Below are 24,570 nucleotides of genomic sequence, written 5' to 3'. Positions count from 1 at the left end.
AGTTACAAAAAAATAGGTGTGCTCCTAACCCAATACTTGTCTTTTTAATTCTGTGCATCCAAATACTTGTAGTTAAAAGTTTTAAGAATTAAGCTTACTGTTTGTTGTTCTGTCCTAAACCAGCAGTTTGTCACCCAGATTTATTAAATAAACGGGGGGGGGGGGGGTCATCAGATTATTCTCCATTTTATTGTAACTGAGGTACCGTTCAGTTGAGCGAAAATTGTAAAGGGGTACTCGAGCTGAAACCTCCAGATAGAAGGGGTACAGTTTCAAAAATAGGTTGAAAACCCCTGACCTACAGTATAAATGATCAGGAATAGATAAGGGAAATGCTGACTAATACAATGAAATAGGATTTATTTGAAGTTGTTGAAGGGCACTGGTCTCTTAAACCAAGAAGTTCAGATAAACCCCTCCACCTCACTATATATTGATGGACATTACATAAGCAAATGAGATGTCCTTTTTTTTTTTTTTTTGGTATACCATGTTCCTAAATGTTTTCTGAGGAGAGTAAAAAATACATTAACTTTGATTCATGTACTCTTAAATGAATTAATGGTCCAGTTTACGGTAAACTGTGCATGCATGACTTACAAACTCGGCTGTCAGCTAAGCAGAATATCTCAAAAACTGGCCTGAATTCGAAAATGCAGAATTCGGAACGTTATCTGAAAACCAGAGCAGCCCAGAAATTGGGATGTTATCAAAGCGGCCCAGAATTTGGGACGTTATCTAAAAACCAAATCGGCCCAGAATTTGGGACGTTGTCTAAAAACCAAAGCGGCCCAGAATTTGGGATGTTATCTGCAAACCAAATCGGCCCAGAATTTGGGACATTATCTGAAAAGTAAAGCGCCCCAGAATTTGCGACGTAAATGAAAACAGGGGCAGTCTATATGTAAAACTGTGATTACATTGCAATAGCGTATATCTTTTATATTAAAATATATCGCAAAAACGATTATAGATATATGCTACTTGAAAGAAAAAAGTACATCACCACAGAAAGCCAATTCTTACATTCGTTCTTAACATGATAATTTATATAAAGTAATTCCTCATAGTTTGTAATATCAGTACAGTGTAATACCACATTATATTTTAATAGTACGGTTGTGGAAAGCAGATCACGCTCTCTATATGATCACAATGTTAAAAATGCCTGCACGCTTTCCACTCGTGTGACGACGTATTCATGTGACAGACATGGACCAATCAAAACGCGAGACTGTTATGCGGTTCCATCCCAGAAACCGGGCCTGTGTCATACCTCACTTACTTGCTTGAATATCAAAGCTTTTCAGATCGTCGGGCGTGCTTTTGTGGCGGAGTTTCAGTTTTCCGACTGTTTGTCAAGTTCCGAGCAAACATAAGAAAAGGCCAGGAAGGATGAGAACAGTCGCAAAACCACGATTCTGACAGTATGAGGAATGTTATGCAAATGAAGCGGCTACCGAAATAACATGAAAAATAAATAAACAAACACATAAATAAATGAACAAATATAGAAATAAATAAATACAAACTATAATTTAATACAGTATATATTTTTTTCTCTGTCCTGATGTACTTTGTTTTATTATTGTGTTCTGTGAAATGTATCTCCTCTTGTTTCTCAGTGTCTCCTTAAACACGCTCCGCCTTTACACCTTTCGATCCCACCTGTCAGGTGACTGAAATCGTGAAATGACGTAAAAGCTGTCATTAACATAGAGGTTTCTCATTTAAATACTGATTAGTTGTTCCGCCGCCTTTATGTAAATAACACCCATTCCGCCTGTCGGAAAACAGCAGAAAAGTTTTTCATTTTATGATGGAAACAGCGTTCGGGTTAAGAGTTGGGTTCAAACAGACGGAGCTAGTGAGTTTCGGACTGTCGGGAGACACGTTAGATATTCAGGGAAACTCTGACAAAACAGCCGCGAGTTATATAATATACAGAGAAACAAGAGAAGATACATTTAATAGAACACAATGATAAAATAAAGTACGTCAAGACAGAGAGAAAACAAAATAAAGTTAGATAACTCTTATTTTAATGTAGCCAAACGTACACTCTATTAAATTATAGTTTTGGTTATGGATGATATTTTATGCCAAAATGAAAAATAAATTAATTAATGCATAAATAAATAAACAAATAAATACATGTCGAAATAAATAAATATACAGACATGTATGTATTTATTTATAGATTTGTTTATGTATTAATTTATGTATTCGTGTATTTATTTTTCATGTTAATTCGGTACATTATCCCTTTCCTCCTCTAAACTCTCTAGCAGCGCATTGAGCTACTCATGGTGAGGACACAGTCATGACAGAATATAAATCATAAGAATATAGAAAGAATACATTACCTGTATAACAAGCAAAATAGAGGATTACTAACAGTAAAATCCCCACAGCAGCAGCGAACGCAAAGTATAAACCCGCTTCAAAAGAGTCTTCTGTAAACACAAGAAAGAGGAGAAATCCATAAATGAACAAACCTGTGAAAGCGCGCTGTGTGTGCTGGGTGAGAGAGGCTCTGGATGAAGGGCTGCGAGTTAATACAGAATCACATTGCGCCTCTATGGTGCAAGTCTATGGAAGTTGGATATAGAAGCGGAGATAAAAGCCACTTCCGTTCAAATGGACCGGAGAAGCTAATTTCAGGTTCCTCTGTGTGTGTGTGTGTGTGTGTGTGTGTGTGCGTGCGTGCGTGCGTGCGTGCGTGCGTGCGTGCGTGCGTGCGTGCGTGCGTGCGCTTGCGTGCGTGCCTGCGTGCGGTGCTGCGGTGTCTGGAGCGAGCATTTCGTGGCCAAATCATATCAAGTCTTGACCACTGTTTCCTTTTTGTTTCCGTGATTTCTTTTGTGTTCTATGACTCTTCGGGTGACGATCGCATGATCAGCTCGTGGTTGTCTAATCTGCACTGTCACGCCACACACAGCTACAGGCTAGCTAAAGAGACAAGTCTTTTATTCTCTCTGGTAATTCGTGTTCTTGTGTTTTAAATGTATTTACATTTTGTTTAAATAAGTTAATTCGTGTGTTTGTAACTCTTTAATATTCTCCAAACAAACTGCAGAGCATTTTGTTAAACTTTCTTTCTTCAAATGATTAATTTATACACTTACCTTTTCCCAGTCTCTCGTTCTCTCCACTTACAATGCCTAAAACTGAAAACAATGAAAAGTTTAGTTTGTATTTTAGCTCATGAACTCATGTAATTCAATACAATATTTAAGAAAAAGAATATTGAGAGGAATGTATTCATCTTGCCATTTTGCTTCTGAAGATCCTCCTTTTCTAAAAGACACAAACAAAGAAAGCTTGGTTAGTTTTGCTAGTTTAGAACAGTTGAGATTCATCATTAAGGGTGATATGACTAGATTTCATTGCATTAGTTACATTATTAATATACTTATCAGACCAAATATGGGTGGCGCCTAATGCATTATTTTGTCGTAATTTTATTAGTGATAAGAACATAAGAACATAAGAAAGTTTACAAACGAGAGGAGGCCATTCAGCCCATCTTGCTCGTTTGGTTGTTAGTAGCTTATTGATCCCAGAATCTCATCAAGCAGGTTCTTGAAGGATCCCAGGGTGTCAGCTTCAACAACATTACTGGGTTCCAGACCCTCACAATTCTCTGTGTAAAAAAGTGCCTCCTATTTTCTGTTCTGAATGCCCCTTTATCTAATTTCCATTTGTGATCTCTGGTTCTTGTTTCCTTTTTCAGGTCAAAGAAGTCACCTGGGTCGACATTGTCTATACCTTTTAGGATTTTGAATGTTTGAATCAGATCACCGCATAGTCTTCTTTGTTCAAGAAGACTCCATAATTTTTCTTAAACGTTCTTTCTGCAAATTATTTATGCACATACCTTTTCCCAGTCTTTCATTCTTGCCTTTCAAACTGTCTAAAACAGAAAAGAGTGAAAAGTTTAGTTTATATTTGAGCTCATGAACTCATGTGATTCAATACAATAGTTTAAGAAAAAGAATATTGAGATAAATGGATTAATCTTGCCATAATTCTTCTGAAGATCCTCCTTTTCTAAAAGACACAAAGAAAGCTTGGTTAGTTTTACTAGTTTAGAACAGTTGGGATTCATCATTAAGGGTGATGTGACTAGATTTCATTGCATTGGTTACATTATAAATATACTTAGAAAGCCAAATATGGGAGTTGCCCAATGCATTTGTCGTAATTTCATTAGCGATACAACATTCCATCATTTTTGTTACACTTTCTTTCTGCAAATTAATTACACTTACCTCTTGTCAGTCTCTTGATGTCTCTTTTAAAACAAGCTAAAACAGAAAACAAGGACAGGTTTGTGTTCCGGTGTTCACTCATTTTTTGCTTCTCGTCAGTTTTTGCTTCTTTTTGTACTGCGCTTGCTCGCCACTGTCTTTCCACTTACTTGCCTGAATATCAAAGCTTTTCAGACCGTCGGGCGGGCTTTTGTGGCGGAGTTTCAGTTTTCCGACTGTTTGTCAAGTTCCGAGCAAACATAAGAAATGGTCAGGAAGGATGAGAACAGTCGCAAAACCACGATTCTGACAGTATGAGATTTCCATTACACGAGAGTAGATGTTAAAACTTCATGCTGATTTGAACTCGGCTCTCGCCAAGATAAGCACCAACTAAGACGTAGCTTTACAGTAAACTAATGTGATCCATATGCGTCTCCATCCATTTACGTTTCCTTCCATATGATGATGTAGATATCCTTCTGTCTGGTGTTAATGGCTGAAGTGTAATGCTGGCTCCAGGGATCAGCTTATTTTGCCTCCCTGGCGCATCAGCACACACAACGGCTGCGATGCTGGCTCCAGGGATCAACCAAAGTGCGGCCTCCCCAGCGCATCAGCATGACAACCGTCTGGATTGAGCTAAGTAGGGTACATCTCTGGGGTTTTCAAGTGGGCACCTTCCATCCTCAGTGTTTCGTCGACTAGCCCACGACACCTCAAGAGGGCTCGACGGTGATTCTGGCGTCCCAGCATCACCCCCCTCCGTCCCCCACTCAACTCAGCCCAGCTTACTTACCTGTCCCCAGCCAGAATCTTTCCGTCTCAACCACAGCCAGTTGCTGCTCCTCTCTGCTGCTTCAGATAAGTTCTTCACTGTGCGACGCAACTCTTGGCCACTGAATCCGACGTCTCTGAGAAACCGGGTTGTAGAATGTGCCACAAATCCTCGACAACCCACTTCCACTGGGTAAACCCGAACTCTCCATCCTCGCTGTTCCGCTTCAGTGGCTAGTTGAGCATACCGCAGTTTCTTCCTCTCATACGCCTCATCTACAGCGTCCTCCCATGGCACTGTTAACTCTACCAGGTGAACAAGGCGTGCTGATCCAGACCACAAGACAATATCTGGTCGAAGGTTAGTGGTGGCAATCTCAGGTGGAAAAATAAGCCGTTGACCAACATCTGCCAGCATATTCCAGTCTCTAGCAGCTTCCAGTTGTCCTGGGCGAGGATTGGTTTTAACACCTTTTCTTGGTTGCTCTCCTGGGCGGAGGAATGTTGTCTTTTGTGTGTAATGTTTTGATGGAACAGGTGGCAACTTATTGGTCATGTTACGCTTGTCTTCCAATGCTAAGGCCAAACATCGCAGCACCTGGTCATGGCGCCAAGTAAACCGTCCTTGGCTAAGAGCCACCTTACATCCTGTCAAAATGTGCCTTAATGTTGCAGGTGATGAACACAAAGGACATGAGGGATCCTCTCCTACCCAGAGGTTTAGGTTCTGTGGTGATGGGAGAACATCATATGTTGACCTGATGAGGAAACTGATCCTGCTCTGTTCCATTGACCATAGGTCTTGCCAGCCAATCTTGCGTTGTTCCACACTCTCCCATCTCATCCATTCTCCCTGTTTGGCCTGGGAAATGGCCTTTATACACCTCATCCTCTCCTCCTGCTTTTGCACCTCGTTGACTACCAGCTTCCTTCTTTGAGCTGGGGCCGCCTTGTGCCATGTAGGAGGAGTTGAACTGAAACCAAGACCCCCTCTTCCATGCTGAACTTGCCCCATGATATCACCAATTCGAAGGGCAGCCTTTGCATCTTCCACAGCTTTCTTTGCCGCCCACTTTCTTCCAGTTTTCAACACAGGTGCTGCCTCCCTTACGCATTTATCGCGTGACTCTACTAATGTCATTTCCAGTCTGACCTTGGCGCACTTAAACTCCTCGGTTAGAGCAGAGACTGGTAGCTGCAGTATTCCTTTACCATAAAGTCCCACTCTGCTGAGGCAGCGTGGAACTCCCAACCATTTCCTGATGTATGAACTGATTAAAGCTTCCAGCTTCTCTACTGTTGTCAAAGAAACCTCGTACACAGTCAGTGGCCACAGCAACCTCGGCAGTAGACCAAACTGAAAGCACCAGAGTTTTAGTTTACCTGGTAGAGCGCAGCTGTCTATGCTCTTCAACCCTTCCACTGCTTGTTGTCTAACTTCTCCCACACGAACTGTGTCCTTTAGATCCCCGTCGTACCATCTCCCAAGACTCTTCACTGGCTTCTCAGACACTGTTGGTATTGCCTCACCATTAATGAAGAATGTTTTATCTACTACTTTGCCTTTAATTATAGAGATGCTCCTTGATTTAGTGGGCTTGAATTGCATTCGTGCCCATTCAATGTTATTGGTTAACTTGCCCAATAATCGATTAGTGCAGGCTACTGTTGTAGTCATGGTTGTCATGTCATCCATGTATGCTCGAATTGGTGGTAGTCGCATTCCAGAAGCCAAGCGCTCTCCTCCTACTACCCATTTTGATGCCCTAATGATTACTTCCATTGCCATGGTAAAAGCCAGTGGAGAAATGGTGCATCCTGCCATTATTCCAACCTCTAGGCATTGCCATGTAGTGCTGAATTCTGAAGTTGAAAAACTGAATTGCAAATCTCCAAAATAGGCTTTCACTAAATTTGTTATTGTCATCGGTACACTGAAAAAATCAAATGCTGCCCAAAGTAGTTCATGTGGCACTGAACCATATGCATTAGCCAAATCCAGGAATGTCACATGGAGCTCCTTCCTCTCCTTTTTAGCTGATTGAATTTGTTGCCAGATCACATTGATGTGTTCTAAGCAACCTGGGAAACCTGGAATGCCCGCTTTTTGTATTGAAGTGTCAATGAAGCAGTTCTTTAATAGGTAAGCTGACAATCTCTGAGCAATAATGCTGAAGAAAATCTTGCCTTCTACGTTTAATAGGGAAATGGGACGAAACTGACTGATGCTTGTAGAATCTTTTTCTTTAGGTATAAAGACTCCACCTGCTCGGCGCCATGCTCTTGGTACAACCTGTTTTTCCCATGCCACTTTCATCAATTTCCACAGAATTCGTAGAACTCCTGAAGCACTCTTGTACACTCTGTACGGAACTCCATTAGGCCCTGGAGATGATGAAGCCCTTGCTTTTTTCACAGCTTGCTCTATTTCTTTCCACTTAGGTGCACAGTCCTCCATTTGGTATTCTGGTGGATTGATAGGTGGGATGTCTGACGGAATTGACATAGGCTCCTGCCTTTTTGAATCTGTATGTGTTTCCTCCAAATATCTCTCCAGCTCAACCTTAGATGCTTTTAGTGTGCCATTCTTCTCACTGGTGAATAACTTCTTTACAAATTTGAATGGGTCTTTATAAAAGTTAGTTCTCGCACGCTCCTTCTTTTTGTAGCGTTTCCGTAGGCGCTCAGCTCTGCGCAATGTTGCAAGCTTATCTTTTATGACCCTTTGTAAGAGATTGAGTCCCTCCTTCTGACTTTGTTCTGCTCTTCTCCATTGGTTCCTCAGCTGTCTCCTTTCTCTAACTAAGCGTTCAATCTCCTGCTGCCGTCTAGACTTTCCAGGAATAGTTTGTACTTTTTCCTTCCTTTTTTCAACTCCAAACCTCTCACTTCCATATGCGTAGATGATGTCCCCAAATTTATCCAGCTTCTTTTCAACTGTTCCACTTAATCTTTCCAATGCAACGCAGAGATCTGTGTTTACTGTGTCCCATGCAGTTTTCTCACAAGCTCTTGGCCATTTAACTCCAGGCTTGTGCCCGTTGAGGTTCTTTTCTCTCTTATGCTGGTTTGTCTGACCGGGTTCACAAGGATCATTAGGTTCATCACTAACTGTGTCCATGCAAGTCCTCCTCACATCTATGACAGGGGTGCTGATATCCTGCGAACTGTGGTTTGCTTCCTGTCGCTGGATTTCATTCGACTGACTTGACTGACTTCGTAAGAAGTACTGATCAATGCGAGGCCCTTGTCCCTTCTCCCTCAAGCATTTCATTCTCCCTTGATGAATCTTCAAACCCCTGACCGTTGTCGCCTTGCTCCAGCCGCAGACACAAACCTGGAGTTCCATGTCTTTGTTAACTGCAGATCTTGAACTAGTCTTTTGTGAAGTACTCTCCATACTCATATCCGTTTCCGTTCCCAAGTCGTTAACCGTGTTGTCCAACGTTGAGTCATCTTCCGCCCCCGCTCTCGCAGACTCTAGGGGTATTTTTCTCTTTAATTTCTTAGAAGCCTTGGGCGGGTGTCTCCAGCATCCTGTAAACACAGAGCTGGATACTGCCGACAAGGGTAGCTAACCCTTACCAGCCCCAATGGGGTCTCTTTCCTCCTGTCAGCTGTCTCTCCAGGCTGTCACAAGGTCTTTCCCTTGTTGCCAGCTGCACTATTCACAGCAGTCACTGGACGTATCCAGATCTTCATGATTTCCATTACACGAGAGTAGATGTTAAAACTTCATGCTGATTTGAACTCGGCTCTCGCCAAGATAAGCACCAACTAAGACGTAGCTTTACAGTAAACTAATGTGATCCATATGCGTCTCCATCCATTTACGTTTCCTTCCATATGATGATGTAGATATCCTTCTGTCTGGTGTTAATGGCTGAAGTGTAATGCTGGCTCCAGGGATCAGCTTATTTTGCCTCCCTGGCGCATCAGCACACACAACGGCTGCGATGCTGGCTCCAGGGATCAACCAAAGTGCGGCCTCCCCAGCGCATCAGCATGACAACCGTCTGGATTGAGCTAAGTAGGGTACATCTCTGGGGTTTTCAAGTGGGCACCTTCCATCCTCAGTGTTTCGTCGACTAGCCCACGACACCTCAAGAGGGCTCGACGGTGATTCTGGCGTCCCAGCATCACCCCCCTCCGTCCCCCACTCAACTCAGCCCAGCTTATGAATGTTACGGAAATGAAACGGCTACCGAAATAACATGAAAATAAATAAACGAACACATAAATAAATTAACAAATATAGAAATAAATAAATACAAACTATAATTTAATACAGTATATATATGTTTCCTATCTGTCCTGATGTACTTTGCTTTATTATTGTGTTCTGTGAAATGTATCTCCTCATGTTTCTCAGTGTCGCCTTAAACACGCTCCGCCTTTATACCTTTGATCCCACCTGTCAGGTAACTGAAATCCTGAAATGATGTAAAAGCTGTCATTAACATAGAGGTTTCTCATTTAAATACTGATTAGTTGTTCCGCCGCCTTTATGTAAATAACACCCATTCCGTCTGTCAGAAAATAGCAGAAAAGTTTTTCATTTTATGATGGAAACAGCGTTCGGGTTAAGAGTCGGGTTCAAACAACGGAGCCAGTGAGTTTCGGACTGTCGGGAGACACGTTAGATATTCAGGGAAACTCTGACAAAACAGCCGCGAGTTTCATGAGATACGGAGAAACAAGAGAAGATACATTTAATAGAACACAATGATAAAATAAAGTACCTCAGGACAGAGAGAAAACCAAATAAAGTTAGAGAACTCCGATTTTAATGTAGCCAAACATATACTGTGTTAAATTATAGTTTTGGTTATGGATGATATTTTATGCCAAAATAAATAAATGAATGCATAAATAAATAAATAAATACATGTCAAAATAAATAAATATACAGACATGTATGTATTTATTTATAGATTTGTTTATGTATTAATTGATGTATTCGTGTATTTATTTTTCATGTTAATTCGGTACATTATCCCTTTCCTCCTCTAAACTCTCTAGCAGCGCATTGAGCTACTCATGGTGAGGACACAGTCATGACAGAATATAAATCATAAGAATATAGAAAGAATACATTACCTATATAATAAGCACACCAGAGGATTACTGCCACTAAAATCCCCACAACTACCACAACGCAGAAACCCACTTTAGAAGAGTCTTCTATAAACACAAGAAAGAGGAGAAATCCATAAATGAACAAACCTGTGAAAGCGCGCTGTGTGTGCTGGGTGAGAGAGGCTCTGGATGAAGGGATGCGAGTTAATACAGAATCACATTGCGCCTCTATGATGCAAGTCTATGGAAGCTGGATATAGAAGCGGAGATAAAAGACACTTCCGTTCAAATGGACCGGAGAAGCTAATTTTCAGGTTCCTCTGTGTGTGTGTGTGTGTGTGTGTGTGTGTGTGTGTGTGTGTGTGTGTGTGTGTGTGTGTGTGTGTGTGTGTGTGTGTGTGTGTGTGTGTGTGTGTGTGCGTGTTCGTGCGTGCTGTGCTGCGGTGTCTGGAGCGAGCATTTCGTGGCCAAATCATATCAAGTCTTGACCACTGTTTCCTTTTTGTTTCCGTGATTTCTTTTGTGTTCTATGATTCTTCGGGTGATGATCACAACACCATGTAACAATTTTTTTTTTTTTGGTTCCTGGGTAGTAAGTGTTATTTCCTAATTGCTTATGCCGCAAAAGTATAGAAAATGGCTATTATTCCCCACAAACTTTGCTTTTGTGACCAGGACAGTGATATTTTGAAATTTACCTATTTTCCAGACCATTCCAGATAGATTCAGTGCTGAGTAAACTTGGAGTAACTTCTAGAACTTTCGAGAACTTTCCAGTAATATAAATAGTAGTATAAATACAGGGGCCTTAAGCCCACCAGTTCAGTTTAGTTCCAGCTGCCTAAATGGATACATATCTGCATTTTTCTGAGATGGCATCAAGAGGCTGCAAGCATCCGGCAGACGCATTTTGCTATGTCTGCGGCCAATTTATCAAGACAAGAGTGAAAAAGTACTCCGTGGAAGCATCTGCTAAGATGTGTGAGGCCTACAAGGCATATTTCGGCATGCCTGTCGGGGATCAAGACAAACCCTGGGCACCTCATTTCACCTGCAAGCACTACAAATAAACTCAGGAAGGTAAGATGGACAATTGTTGCTCGGAATTTTGTGTTATAAAATTTGTTAATTTTTAAAATTGTAAAAGTATTTAATTTTAAAATGTTTTACAATTTTCAATGTTATTGAAAAAATATATCATATATGAAAAATGTTGCGAGAATCTCTTACACATTAGTCATGGGTGAAATAAATGTATTTTTGCAGGATGGTACAGAAGGGAAAAGAGAGCCAAGAAGTTCGCTACAGGCTAGCTAAAGAGACACGAGTCTTTTTTTCTCTCGGTAATTTGTGTTCTGATGTTTTTAATGTATTTACATTTTGTTTAAAGAAGTTAATTTGTGTGTTTGTAACTCTTTAATATTCTCCAAACAAACTGCAGAGCATTTAGAATTAGAACTGCTAGGGTTTCTGATAAAGGGAGATTGAAATGGAAACTTTCTTTCTGCAGATTATTTATACACTTACCTTTTCCCAGTCTCTCATTCTTCCTTTTTAAAATTTCTACAACAGAATAGAGTGAAAAGTTTAGTTTGTGTTCTGCCTTATAATTTAAGTAATTTAATAAAAAATAATATTATTATGATGAATGTATTAATCTTGCCATAATTCTTCTGAAGAGCCTCCTTTTCTAAAAGACACAAACAAAGACAGCTTGGTTGGTTTTACTATTTTAGAACAGTTATTTGTTTATTTAGCAGACGCCTTTATCCAAGGCGACTGACAGAGACTTGGGTGTGTGAACTATGCATCAGCTGCAGAGTCACTTACAATTACGTCTCACCCAAAAGACGGAGCACAAGGAGGTTGTGACTTGCTCAGGGTCACACAATGAGTCAGTGGCTGAGGTGGGATTTGAACCGGGGACCTCCTGGTTACAAGCCCTTTTCTTTAACCACTGGACCACACAGCCTCCTTGAAGTTGAGAGTCAAACATAGGCTTTGCCCAATGCATTCTTTTGTTGTAATTTAATTAGCGATACAGCATTCCATCATTTTTGTTAAACTTTCTTTCTTCAAATGATTTATTTATACACTTACCTTTTCCCAGTGTCTCTTTCTCTCTTTTTAAACTGCCTAAAACTGAAAACAATGAAAAGTTTAGTTTGTATTTTAGCTCATGAACTCATGTAATTCAATACAATATTTTAAAAAATAATATTTGACATATATAACATATATAATATCGACAATTCTTCTGAAGACCCTCCTTTTCTAAAATACACAAACAAAGACAGCTATGTTAGTTTTACTAGTTTGGAACAGTTGAGATTCATCATTAACGGTGATATGACTAGATTTCATTGCATTAGTTACATTATTAATATACTTAGAAGACCAAACATAGGCGTTGCCCAATGCATTCTTTTTTTGTAATTTAATTAGCGATACAGCATTCCATCATTTTTGTTAAATTTTCTTTCTGCAGATTATTTATACACTTACCTTTTCCCAGTCTCTCATTCTCTCTTTTTAAAATGCCTAAAACAGAAAACAATGAAAAGTTTAGTTTGTATTTTAGCTCATGAACTCATGTAATTCAATAAAATATTTTAAAAAATTATATTTGACATTAATATATATATATATATATATATATATATATATATATATATATATATATATATATATATATTAAACATATATAATCTTGACAATTCTTCTGAAGACCCTCCTTTTCTAAAGTACACAAACAAAGACAGCTATGTTAGTTTTGTTAGTTTGGAACAGTTGAGATTCATCATGAAGAGTGATGTGACTAGATTTCACTGCATTAGTTACATTATTAATATACTTATAAGACCAAAAATGGTCCCAATGCTCAAACACGTTGTCCAATGGACGATATTGCCTCCATTTCATTAGCGGTACAGCATTCCCTCAATTCAGTTTTAAATGTAGTTCAATCACAACAGGGACGTGTGTTTGTAACTCTTTAATATTCTCCAAACAAACTGCAGAGCATTTAGAATTAGAACTGCTAGGGTTTCTGATAAAGGGAGATTGAAATGGAAACTTTCCTTCTACAGATTATTTAAACACTTACCTCTTCATCTCTCTTTTTAAACGAGCCAAAACAGAAAACAAGGTCAGGTTTGTGTTCCGGTGTTCACTCATTTTTTGCTTCTCATCAGTTTTTGCTTCTTTTTGTACTGCGCATGCTCGCCACTGTCTTTCCACTTACTTGCTTGAATATCAAAGCTTTTCAGACCGTCGCGCGTGCTTTTGTGGCGGAGTTTCAGTTTTCCGACTGTTTTTCAAGTTCCGAGCAAACATAAGAAAAGGCCAGGAAGGATGAGAACAGTCGCAAAACCACGATTCTGACAGTATGAGGAATGTTATGCAAATGAAGCGGCTACCGAAATAACATGAAAAATAAATAAACAAACACATAAATAAATGAATAAATATAGAAATAAATAAATACAAACTATAATTTAATACAGTATATATTTTTTTCTCTGTCCTGATGTACTTTGTTTTATTATTGTGTTCTGTGAAATGTATCTTCTCTTGTTTCTCAGAGTCTCCTTAAACACGCTCCGCCTTTACACCTTTCGATCCCACCTGTCAGGTGACTGAAATCGTGAAATGACGTAAAAGCTGTCATTAACATAGAGGTTTCTCATTTAAATCCTGATTAGTTGTTCCGCCGCCTTTATGTAAATAACACCCATTCCGCCTGTCGGAAAACAGCAGAAAAGTTTTTCATTTTATGATGGAAACAGCGTTTGGGTTAAGAGTCGGGTTCAAACAGACGGAGCTAGTGAGTTTCGGACTGTCGGGAGACACGTTAGATATTCAGGGAAACTCTGACAAAACAGTTGCGAGTTTCATGAGATACGGAGAAACAAGAGAAGATACATTTAATAGAACACAATGATAAAATAAAGTACCTCAGGACAGAGAGAAAACAAAATAAAGTTAGAGAGCTCCTATTTTAATGTAGCCAAACGTACACTCTATTAAATTATAGTTTTGGTTATGGATGATATTTTATGCCAAAATGAAAAATAAATAAATTAATGCATAAATAAATAAACAAATAAATACATGTCGAAATAAATAAATATACAGACATGTATGTATTTATTTATAGATTTGTTTATGTATTAATTGATGTATTCGTGTATTTATTTTTCATGTTAATTCGCTACATTATCCCTTTCCTCCTCTAAACTCTCTAGCAGCGCATTGAGCTACTCATGGTGAGGACCCAGTCATGACAGAATATAAATCATAAGAATATAGAAAGAATACATTACCTGTATAACAAGTAAAATAGAGGATTACTGCCACTAAAATCCCCACAGCAGCAGCTAACGCAACGTATAAACCCGCTTCAAAAGAGTCTTCTGTAAACACAAGAAAGAGGAGAAATCCATAAATGAACAAATCTGTGAAAGCGCACTGTGTGTGCTGAGTGAGAGAGGCTCTGGATGAAGGGATGCGAGTTAATACAGAATCACATTGCGCCTCTATGATGCAAGTCTATGGAAGCTGGATATAGAAGCGGAGATAAAAGCCACTTCCGTTCAAATGGACCGGAGAAGCTAATTTTCAGGTTCCTCTGTGTGTGCGTGTGTGTGTGTGTGTGTGTGTGTGTGTGTGTGTGTGTGCGTGTGTGTGTGTGTATGCGTGTGCGCGCGTGCCTGCGTGCGGTGCTGCGTGGTCTGCAGCGAGCATTTCATGGCCAAATCATATCAAGTCTTGACCACTGTTTCCTTTTTGTTTCCGTGATTTCTTTTGTGTTCTATGATTCTTCGGGTGACGATCGCATGATCAGCTCGTGGTTGTCTAATCTGCACTGTCACGCCACACACAGCTACAGGTTAGCTAAAGAGACACGAGTCTTTTTTTTCTCTGTGGTAATTCGTGTTCTGGTGTTTTTAATGTATTTACATTTTGTTTAAAGAAGTTAATTCGTGTGTTTGTAACTCTTTAATATTCTCCAAACAAACTGCAGAGCATTTTGTTAAACTTTCTTTCTTCAAATGATTGATTTATAAGCTTACCTTTTCTCAGTCTCTCGTAAGCTCCACTTACAATGCCTAAAACTGAAAACAATGAAAAGTTTAGTTTGTATTTTAGCTCATGAACTCATGTAATTCGATACAATATTTAAGAAAAAGAATATTGAGATGAATGTATTCATCTTGCCATTTTGCTTCTGAAGATCCTCGTTTTCTAAAAGACACAAACTAGTTTAGAACAGTTGAGATTTATCATGAAGAGTGATATGACTAGATTTCATTGCATTAGTTACATTATTAATATACTTAGAAGACCAAAAATGGTCCCAATGCTCAAACGCGTTGTCCAATGCTTGATTTTGCCTTCATTTCATTAGCGGTACAGCATTCCCTCATTTCATTTTTAAATGTAGTTCAATCACAAGAGAGACGTGTGTTTGTAACTCTTTAATATTCTCCAAACAAACTGCAGAGCATTTAGAATTAGAACTGCTAGGGTTTCTGATAAAGGGAGATTGAAATGGATTTTCTTTCTGAACACATTGGAGAAGATGCCAGCCCAGATACCAGCAGTGCCATCAACAATGAGGATCCACCAGGTGATTACTCTTGCTCCAAGAGAGCTGGTATATCGTGATGTCAGCTGCATGTGGTCAACACAGAAGCAACTCGACTGCAAGTGCGTCAACACAAAGCATTTCAGTTTCAGCAGGAAGGTTCCAACTGCTGCGCCACAGACAGCCAGTGAAGGAAAGCCACAACCAGTGAAGGAAATCCAGTGGGGAAGTCCAGGGCTGCTTGGGCAGTGGTGTATGCTCAGATACGATGAAGACCTATATCCAGGCATCATCCTTAACACAGATGAAATGCATGTCCAAGTAAAGTGTATGCATCGCGTTGGATCAAACAGATTCTTCTGGCCTGTTCATGATGACATCCTCTGGTACCTGTTTGATGATGTCCTTGAAATCATTCCACCCCCACAGCCTGTGACATCATGCCACGTAGAGATCTTGAAAGAGGCGTGGGACAGACTTTCGGGATGACGCCATGAAGCAAGCCACACACACACCAAAAGTATGTACCTACCTGTGAGACCAGCACCATAGTGCTCCTGAGTGTCTCCATGTCCATGTGCAGACAATGTTTTTATGATTCTGATGACCTGTTCTAACTTGTTGACCTGTTATTAATGACTGCTATGTTTTTGTTTGTTTTGTTTTTTTTTACTGCAGTTGGGTTAATAAAACTCAGTTTAATTCAAATTGATCTTTCTATTGTCCTCATTACATGGTTATATATATATAAGAAATACAATGTTTATAGAACATCTTTGAGTGAATTTGAGAGTAAACAAAACCAATTTATATGGAAGCCCTATTTGTCTCTTCAACCCCGTTACCCTAGTCTCAACCCGGTTACATGACAATTTTGTGATAAAATGTTGGAAGGGTTATGGAATATGAATTCAATGTTTGTTGATTTTAGTTCAAATTCTGAAGTGAAACCATACTTTTGATAAAAAATGATGAGGCCGCTGACACACAAAGTGTCAATTTGAGGCTTTAGTATAGCAAAAGTGTGAGATTTTATATGAATTTTATATTTGCAATTATTGAATTCATTTGAGGGACATATGATTAATAAGAAAATGTTGATTTTATTACAAGAATCTTTTAAAATCATATTCAGACAACTTCCATAGTGTCTGTAACGGGGTTGAAGACAAATGGTGTCCATATCACAAGAAAATGGCTGATAATAATAGGGCTTTGATGCCTGAGATGGGAAAATATGTTTTCTTGGAGGTTAAACATGTCCTTCATGTCGTGGGGAGTTCAGAATAATTATTTATTTTGGTAAAAAAATAAAATGTCAAAGTCCAAATCGTACCGCTTTGGTGGAATGACCCAATAATAATAATAATAATAATAATAATAATAATAATAATAATAATAATAATAATAATAATAATTACCTAAACTGTGTTGTGTCGCCATAGACTTTCACTTTATATAGGGTGGCAGGTTGCACAGAAACCGGACCTGGTTAGTGACAAAAAATAAATAAATCTCTGTATATTTCAGAACACCAATAATATATTCAACATGCATCTCATTGGCGGTTTAGAAATGAGTATTTCAGTTCAACTATCACAAACTGTCCCCTCTCTCTCTCTCTCTCGTTCTTCTCGTTGCCTCAGCCTCCAGTGAAAGGTTTTGTTCTTTTCGGGAGTGTCTCAAAACGTCGGTTTTCTTATTGTTTTTAGCTAGGCGAACAAAAAGAGGAATTTCTGTGGGACCGGAAAATTATACATGTACTATCTTTGTGGGGATATTTTCTCAAATGTTGTCCCCACATTGATATTAATACATAGACTTTATGAAGAACAATTAGTTCATTCTATATAGAGGGGGATGCAACGCGTTTGGCCGGAGCTGTATATTGTATTCTCGGAGGATTTATGAACCCTAAACATATGGATAGAGAGCTCTTATTATTCATCCAAATATTAGCATATAACTTCTCGTTCATTATAGTGACACTCTCCGCTCGCTCCTCCCTCTCAACTCATGTAATGCATCGTCTATAATACATCTTTGTTAATCTATTAACACAACACTGTGATGATGGTGCTGTTGCCAGCGTGTGAATTACATGGGGTGTATCATTATACACAGAGTATAGGACAGATAGATAACGTGAGGATGTGAGGTTCTGATTCATAGTGGTTGTTTTATAATGAAGCGTTTGCATCCTCCCCACTGCTCTGCTCAACATCCCCTCGGCTACTAGCGGGGGAAGGGAGCGGTGAAAGAGAACACGAAAGTGAAAGTATTGCCGAATCTACAAAACAACAAAACCCGAGCCTACAGTCACACGAACAAGGTTATATTCTGCGATCCTTCGTCGTGCTGTAGTGCGGGCTTCATTTAACACTATATACAGTGTGCAAATACACGTGCCAGGGCAAAAATATTTCCTTCACCCTATATATAGAATTAACTAACTTTGCTTCAGAAAATACTACTATTATGGCTTCCGGCAGACTTTTGCGATGTCGTTTTGTAGTTTCTTTACATGAGATGTTAAAAAAAGAGCTAAATGATGTCCATATAGTTGTTTTTTTTTTTAAATGGCCTCAGTCCTAAGATTCTAGTTGATTCAAAACCTATGTATAGTTGTAAGCTATTTTTAGCGCCGTGGTTCATAGACACATCCCTTCACATTGCTGACAATAAACACGTGCATTCTTAATGCACCTTGTTGTTATTTGGTCATATATATATATATATATATATATATATATATATATATATATATATATATATATATATATGTGCTGTTGTATCGGTAGGATTTTAACTGGCACTCAGTCGGCTGGTTTCACTGGCGTTTCCCCCATTTAAAAAGTGCAATAGCTGCACAAAACAAGTTCTTCCTATAAATACTCACTACCCTTTCTGTGCAGGTCGGTAACATGTGAGAGTTCCTGTTTGTTCAGCCCTGGTGTAAAATGGCAGCGCTAGTTTGAGATTTTCCTGTAATATTAGTAATATAGAAACTCCACAAACTGCCGCTCGATTTTTCTTCCACTCTCGTAAAAAGAACCGCCAGAAACAGCAGAAGACTCTCCATTGTATTATGGGGTTGGTTTTTACAGGGATATTAATAGTAGGCTATTGTTTATATATATTTATGTATTTAATGCACCATCATGTAATGAAAATAAACTACTAAATGATATTGCAAATAATAGTAGTACAGTAGTATTTCATGTTAGATTTAGAAAGATCACGTTTTTCACTTTGTCAGCTTTTCATTAAGCATATGGGAAAACTACAAAGCGGTGTGTAATTCAATATGTTAACATAACAATGATTGTGTATCCAGGCGCTGTCAAACACTTCCTTTCACACAATGATCTGAACTTTCGCATTTCATATTTTACACCAAAAAGCTGGAAAAAAGGCATAGCAATTTTATGTATTTTTTAAAAGCCTTTTAAAAACTTTAAAAGAACCCTAAAGTTTCACAATATATACCACAGTATGAATTATTCTATTAGTCGTCACTTTGGTGGCGGGCGAGTGTGACCAAATAATAACAAGGCGCATTCAGAATACACCATTTAAAAAAAACAACTAGATGAACATCATTTAGGTCTTTTATTTAACATCTCATGTAGTCAAAGAAACTACAAAACGACATCGCAAAAGTCTGCCAGAAGCCATAATAGTAGTATTTTCTGAAGCAAAGTTAGTTAATTCTACATATATAGGGTAATGGAAATATTTTTGCCTGGCAGGTTGGTTGGGCGTGTCCGAACACCATGAGTGCACATTCTGAATTAAAGGCAACAAAGAAAACGTATAACAGAAAAAAAGGCGACAAAATAGTTAAACAAACAACCAAACAGATAAATAAACAGAAACAATGCACACTTACCGTCCCTTGTGATTGATAAACTATCACGAACCGACAATAATGTGCTGTTAAAGTCTTCTTCTGAACACCCAATATTGTATGTATTTGCACAATATAGTGTTATATGAAGCCCGCACTACAGCATGACGACGGATCGCAGAATATAACCTTGTTCGTGTGACTGTAGGCTCGGGTTTTGTTGTTTTGTAGAATCTGGCAATACTTTCGCTTTCGTTTTCTCTTTCACCGCTCCCTTCCGCCGCCGGTAGCCGAGGGGATTTTGAGCAGAGCAGTGGGGAGGATGCAAACACTTCATTATAAAACAAGCCCTATGAATCAGAACCTCACATCCCGTTATCTATCTGTCCTGTACTCTGTGTATAATGATACACCCCATGCAATTCACACGCTGGCAACAGCACCATCAACACAGTGTTGCGTTAATAGACTAACAAAGATGTATTATAGACGATGCGTTACATGAGTTGAGAGGGAGGAGCGAGCGGAGAGTGTCACTATAATGAACGAGAAGTTATATGCTGATATTTGGATGAATAATAAGAGCTCTCGATCCATATGTTTAGGATTCATAAATCCTCCGAGAATACAATATACAGCTCCGGCCAAACGCGTTGCATTCCCCTCTATATAGAATGAACTATTTGTGCTTCATAAAGTCTATGTATTAATATCAATGACCTGGAAAACAAAATAAAACTCCTTTCCAAACTGGATTATAATCTCTGTCTGTTTCATTCACGCACTGCATCACTCCTGCACTTGTACCCAATCAACCACTTTGCCACACGATGTGAGAGATATTGGAAGTGTCTGTTTGTTTGTTAAGTGGATCTTGTGAGATTACAGGCAGCTCATGCAGAACTTCAATCAGAAACTCTGCCCTGGTTAAAAAAAAAAAAAAAAAATAGACTAAAAATGTCAATTTCACCTGATTTGAGGAAAAATTCTTTGGATTCTGTTGAGAGAAAATAGAAGAGTTTCAATACCAGTCAATAACAGCCCTGGCAATGTCTTCAGTGCTATCAATCTACAGCAGTATGTATTGTGAGTGATGTGGTGCATATTAATCTCAGTAAAGCAGACAAACATTTCAACAACTTTGTTTCTATGTTTAGAGGCTGCAGTGGCTAAATAACTAGACTCTCAGACTCTACTGGCCTGGGATCCAATCGGATGTGAATAAACCTACAGCCTATCACGTGATGCGGCACTTATGGAATCCCCAGTGCTGTAAAATGCTCTAGAACAAATCCAGATCTTGTTTATCCTAACAGGGTATATATAGGTTGATCAAATTAAAGTGGTACTAAATTTATCCGACTTTGTAGTCTACTGTAGTCTAAACCAAGCAATGATACTTGCAATCTTAGCAGTGTCTGAGGAAGATGATTTCAACCGAAACAGTATTCTGATAATGGGTTTGAAGGAAACTGTCAACAACGCCTAGAAGCGTAAATATCTCAATTTTATTTACAGTATTCAACCTTTTTTTTTTAGGTAAGTAAATAAATATATTTTTTTGTACAAACTCCACGTGTAATAGTCATTAATCGGAAGCTTAATTAGCATCAAATAACATTCGATTTTAGAATAAACTAAATTTTGCAGTTAGGCTATTTTAAGCGCCGTGGTTCATAGACACATCCCTTCAGAATGCTGACAGTAAACACGTGTATTCTGAATGCGCCTTGCTATTATTTGGTCACACTCGCCCGCCACCAAAGTGACGACTAATAGAATAATTCATACTGTGGTATATATTGTGAAACTTTAGGGTTCTTTTAAAGTTTTTAAAAGGCTTTTAAAAAATACATAAAATTGCTATGCCTGTTTTCCAGCTTTTTGGTGTAAAATATGAAATGCAAAAGTTCAAATCATTGTGTGAAAGGAAGTGTTTGACAGCGCCTGGATACACAATCGTTGTTATGTTAACATATTGAATTACACACCGCTTTGGAGTTTTCCCATATGCTTAATGAAAAGCTGACAAAGTGAGAAACGTGATATTTCTAAATCTATCATGAAATACTACTGTACTACTATTATTTGCAATATCATTTAGTAGTTTATTTTCATTACATGATGGTGCATTAAATACATAAATATATATAAACAATAGCCTACTATTAATATCCCTGTAAAAACCAACCCAATACAATGGTGAGTCTCCTGTTGTTTCTGGCGGTTCTTTTTACGAGAGTGGAAGAAAAATCGAGCAGCAGTTTGTGTAGTTTCTATATTACTAATATTACAGGAAACCCCCAAACTAGCGCTGCCATTTTACACCAGGGCTGAACAAACAGGAACTCTCACATGTTACCGACCTGCACAGAAAGGGTAAGTATTTATAGGAGGAACTTGTTTTGTGCAGCTGTTGCACTTTTTAAACGAGGGGAAACGCCAGTGAAACCAGTTAGAATCAGTTAAAATCCTATCGATACAACAGCATATATATATGATCAAATAACAAGGCGCATTAAGAATGCACGTGTTTACTGTCAGCAATCTGGAGGGATGTGTCTATGAACCACGGCGCTTTAAATAGCCTACAGCTATACATATCGGAAAAGGTTTTGAACCCCCTAGAATTTTCACCCGATACGCATGCCAGCGTCAGTGACACACTGTCGCTGGAGGTGAAAAGCACTCAGTGCCTACTGGCGCTGGTGTATAACACCTGTAACATGTTAAATCAGCGTTCAGTGTATAACACCTGTAATATGTTAAACCAGCGCTCAGTGTGTAACACCTGTAACATGTTAAACCAGCGCTCAGTGTGTAACACCTGTAACATGTTAAACCAGCGCTCAGTGTGTAACACCTGTAACATGTTAAATCAGCGTTCAGTGTATAACACCTGTAATATGTTAAACCAGCGCTCAGTGTGTAACACCTGTAACATGTTAAATCAGCGTTCAGTGTATAACACCTGTAATATGTTAAACCAGCGCTCAGTGTGTAACACCTGTAACATGTTAAACCAGCGCTCAGTGTATAACACCTGTAACATGTTAAACCAGCGCTCAGTGTATAACACATGTAACATGTTAAACCAGCGCTCAGTGTGTAACACCTGTTCTTCACTATCACAAACTGCCCCCCCTTCCTTCCCCCCACCTCTCTCTCTCTCTCTCTCTCTCTCTCTCTCTCTCTCTCTCTCTCTCTCTCTCTCTCTCTCTCTCTCTCTCTCTCTCTCTCTCTCTCTCTCTCTCTCTCTCTCTCTCTCTCTCTCTCTCTCTCTCTCTCTCTCTCTCTCTCTCTCTCTCCTCTCTCTCTCTCTCTCTCTCTCTCTCTCTCTCTCTCTCTCTCTCTCTCTCTCTCTCTCTCTCTCAGTGGTCGAGAGGCGGGCCTTGAGGGGTACTCGACCTATATAAATAATGCTGTGCTATTCCTCAGGTCTGCCCCTTTAGGAAGCATGACAGCGGGAGCTGTGCTTGGAAACTGCGTTCCAGACCCTACACAGCTTCTGAAGCGAGGAGGAGAGACATACAGACAAGACAGCCGTGGAAAAAGACCAGACGGGCTGGATTAGTTATCGGGGAAACCCTGGGCAGCCCCATAATGTATAGTTAAAAGAACAGCAGGGCGCAGGTTGTAGTTTGGTTACTGTGTTTTAGTTTCTCTTTTTGCTTTAGTCTTTTGTTTGTATTATTATTTTGACGCACCTGCGTGTGCGTGTGTGTGCAGAAAGCATTGACTCCTTATTTAGTGTCTGAGTTTCTAAAAGATATTGACAATGTCGACACAGGGGACTTCTTTGACCTGAAAAAGGAATCAAGAACCAGAGGTCACAAATAGAAATTAGATAAAGGGGCATTCAGTACAGAAAATATGAGGCACTTTTTTACACAGAGAATTGTGAGGGACTGGAACCAACTCCCCAGGAATGTTGTTGAAGCTGACACCCTGGGTTCCTTCAAGAAGCTGCTTGATGAGATTCTGGGATCAATAAGCTACTAACAACCAAACGAGCAAGATGGGCTGAATGCCCTCCTCTCGTTTGTAAACTTTCTTATGCTCTTATGTTTATCATTGTTGGTATATTTATTTATTGGTAGCGCAGTGCCACCTTGTGGCCGAATTATTAAAGTACACCCCTGCTGCTGTCCAGTGAATTTCACCTCCCTCCCACAACTCCTTATGAACCGTTTTTTTTCTTTTTTACATTTTATTCAATGAAAAACAAAACAAAACCAATAATACTGTAATAACATATAAAATAAAAATAAACAGCTTGCATATGTTTTCACAGTGTGTTGTGTTACAACCTGAAATCTTGTTACAGAAGATATACATTGTTATATTAACTCTATTGTTCAGGGATCGGTGCACACACGAGAAATCCATTTTTTAAATCACATTTTTGAGGATTAAAGGCATCCTCTTCACATTTTGTTAATACAGTTACCAGTGGGGCATTCCAGAATATTTTGAGCAGGGACATTCAGAGGCAGTTTTGTCATCGTTAAGTTATTCATGGTTGCATTTGTAATAAACAGGTACTTAGTTCACTCTATAATAAACAAAAACTATTATTAACTTTTATTAGCAAAATAAAAATAAATAAATAAAAGGCTTTTTGCAATTTTAAACTACAGTTAAAAAAGTCTGTGATTTAGAAACGTATGATTAACTAAAAATATATAAAAAATAAGGACATGTGGTTTCATCCCAACAGAATAATTAAAAAAAAAATCTCTCCTTCGCGACTTCAAAACACACATCATATTACTAACCCTGCCTCAGAGCATGAACACAAAGAGATCAGATTGAAACAAAAACAAAATAGAATAGACGGCAAACCTTGAGGTGCTCTTTCCTTTGAAGTGGTTAATATCATGTTTAATAACTGCTGTATCTGTGTGCCAGTGTCTGAGTTAATGTCATGTTTATAACTGCTGTATCTGTGTGCCAGTGTCTGAGTTAATGTCGTGTTTAATAACTGCTGTATCTGTGTGCCAGTGTCTGAGTTAATGTCG

At 38.9% G+C, this 24,570-nt stretch overlaps 1 protein-coding gene across 6 annotated transcripts in view; it reads right to left on the bottom strand.

Annotated features, from left to right (window-relative positions):
• The window catches only part of LOC117967171 (erythroid membrane-associated protein-like), a 29,646-nt gene extending 9,636 nt beyond the window's left edge, over positions 1–20,010 (bottom strand). For 2 of the 6 annotated variants that reach the window (XM_059012256.1, XM_059012258.1), the window contains exons 1-15: positions 19,592–20,008; positions 17,121–17,187; positions 15,185–15,226; positions 14,435–14,524; positions 12,615–12,650; positions 12,210–12,251; positions 11,773–11,799; positions 11,637–11,672; positions 10,131–10,214; positions 4,275–4,310; positions 4,027–4,053; positions 3,881–3,916; positions 3,274–3,300; positions 3,129–3,170; positions 2,367–2,456 (exon numbers count right to left, since the gene is read on the bottom strand). In XM_059012256.1, the coding sequence (XP_058868239.1) occupies positions 2,367–2,456; positions 3,129–3,170; positions 3,274–3,300; positions 3,881–3,916; positions 4,027–4,053; positions 4,275–4,310; positions 10,131–10,214; positions 11,637–11,672; positions 11,773–11,799; positions 12,210–12,251; positions 12,615–12,650; positions 14,435–14,524; positions 15,185–15,226; positions 17,121–17,142 (637 nt within the window). In that variant the 5' untranslated portion in view covers positions 17,143–17,187; positions 19,592–20,008. Of the gene's footprint in view, positions 1–2,366; positions 2,457–3,128; positions 3,171–3,273; positions 3,301–3,880; positions 3,917–4,026; positions 4,054–4,274; positions 4,311–10,130; positions 10,215–11,636; positions 11,673–11,772; positions 11,800–12,209; positions 12,252–12,614; positions 12,651–14,434; positions 14,525–15,184; positions 15,227–17,120; positions 17,188–18,601; positions 19,345–19,591 lie in introns of those variants that run through there. The other 4 variants (XM_059012259.1, XM_059012254.1, XM_059012255.1 and 1 more) reach the window with 4 other exon arrangements.
• Positions 20,011–24,570: the final 4,560 nt, after the last annotated feature.

Source organism: Acipenser ruthenus, chromosome 44 (genome assembly GCF_902713425.1).
Source record: "Acipenser ruthenus chromosome 44, fAciRut3.2 maternal haplotype, whole genome shotgun sequence".
Taxonomy (NCBI): domain Eukaryota; kingdom Metazoa; phylum Chordata; class Actinopteri; order Acipenseriformes; family Acipenseridae; genus Acipenser; species Acipenser ruthenus.
Note: the sequence above shows the minus strand (reverse complement) of the source record. Positions and strands in the feature narration are given on the sequence as shown.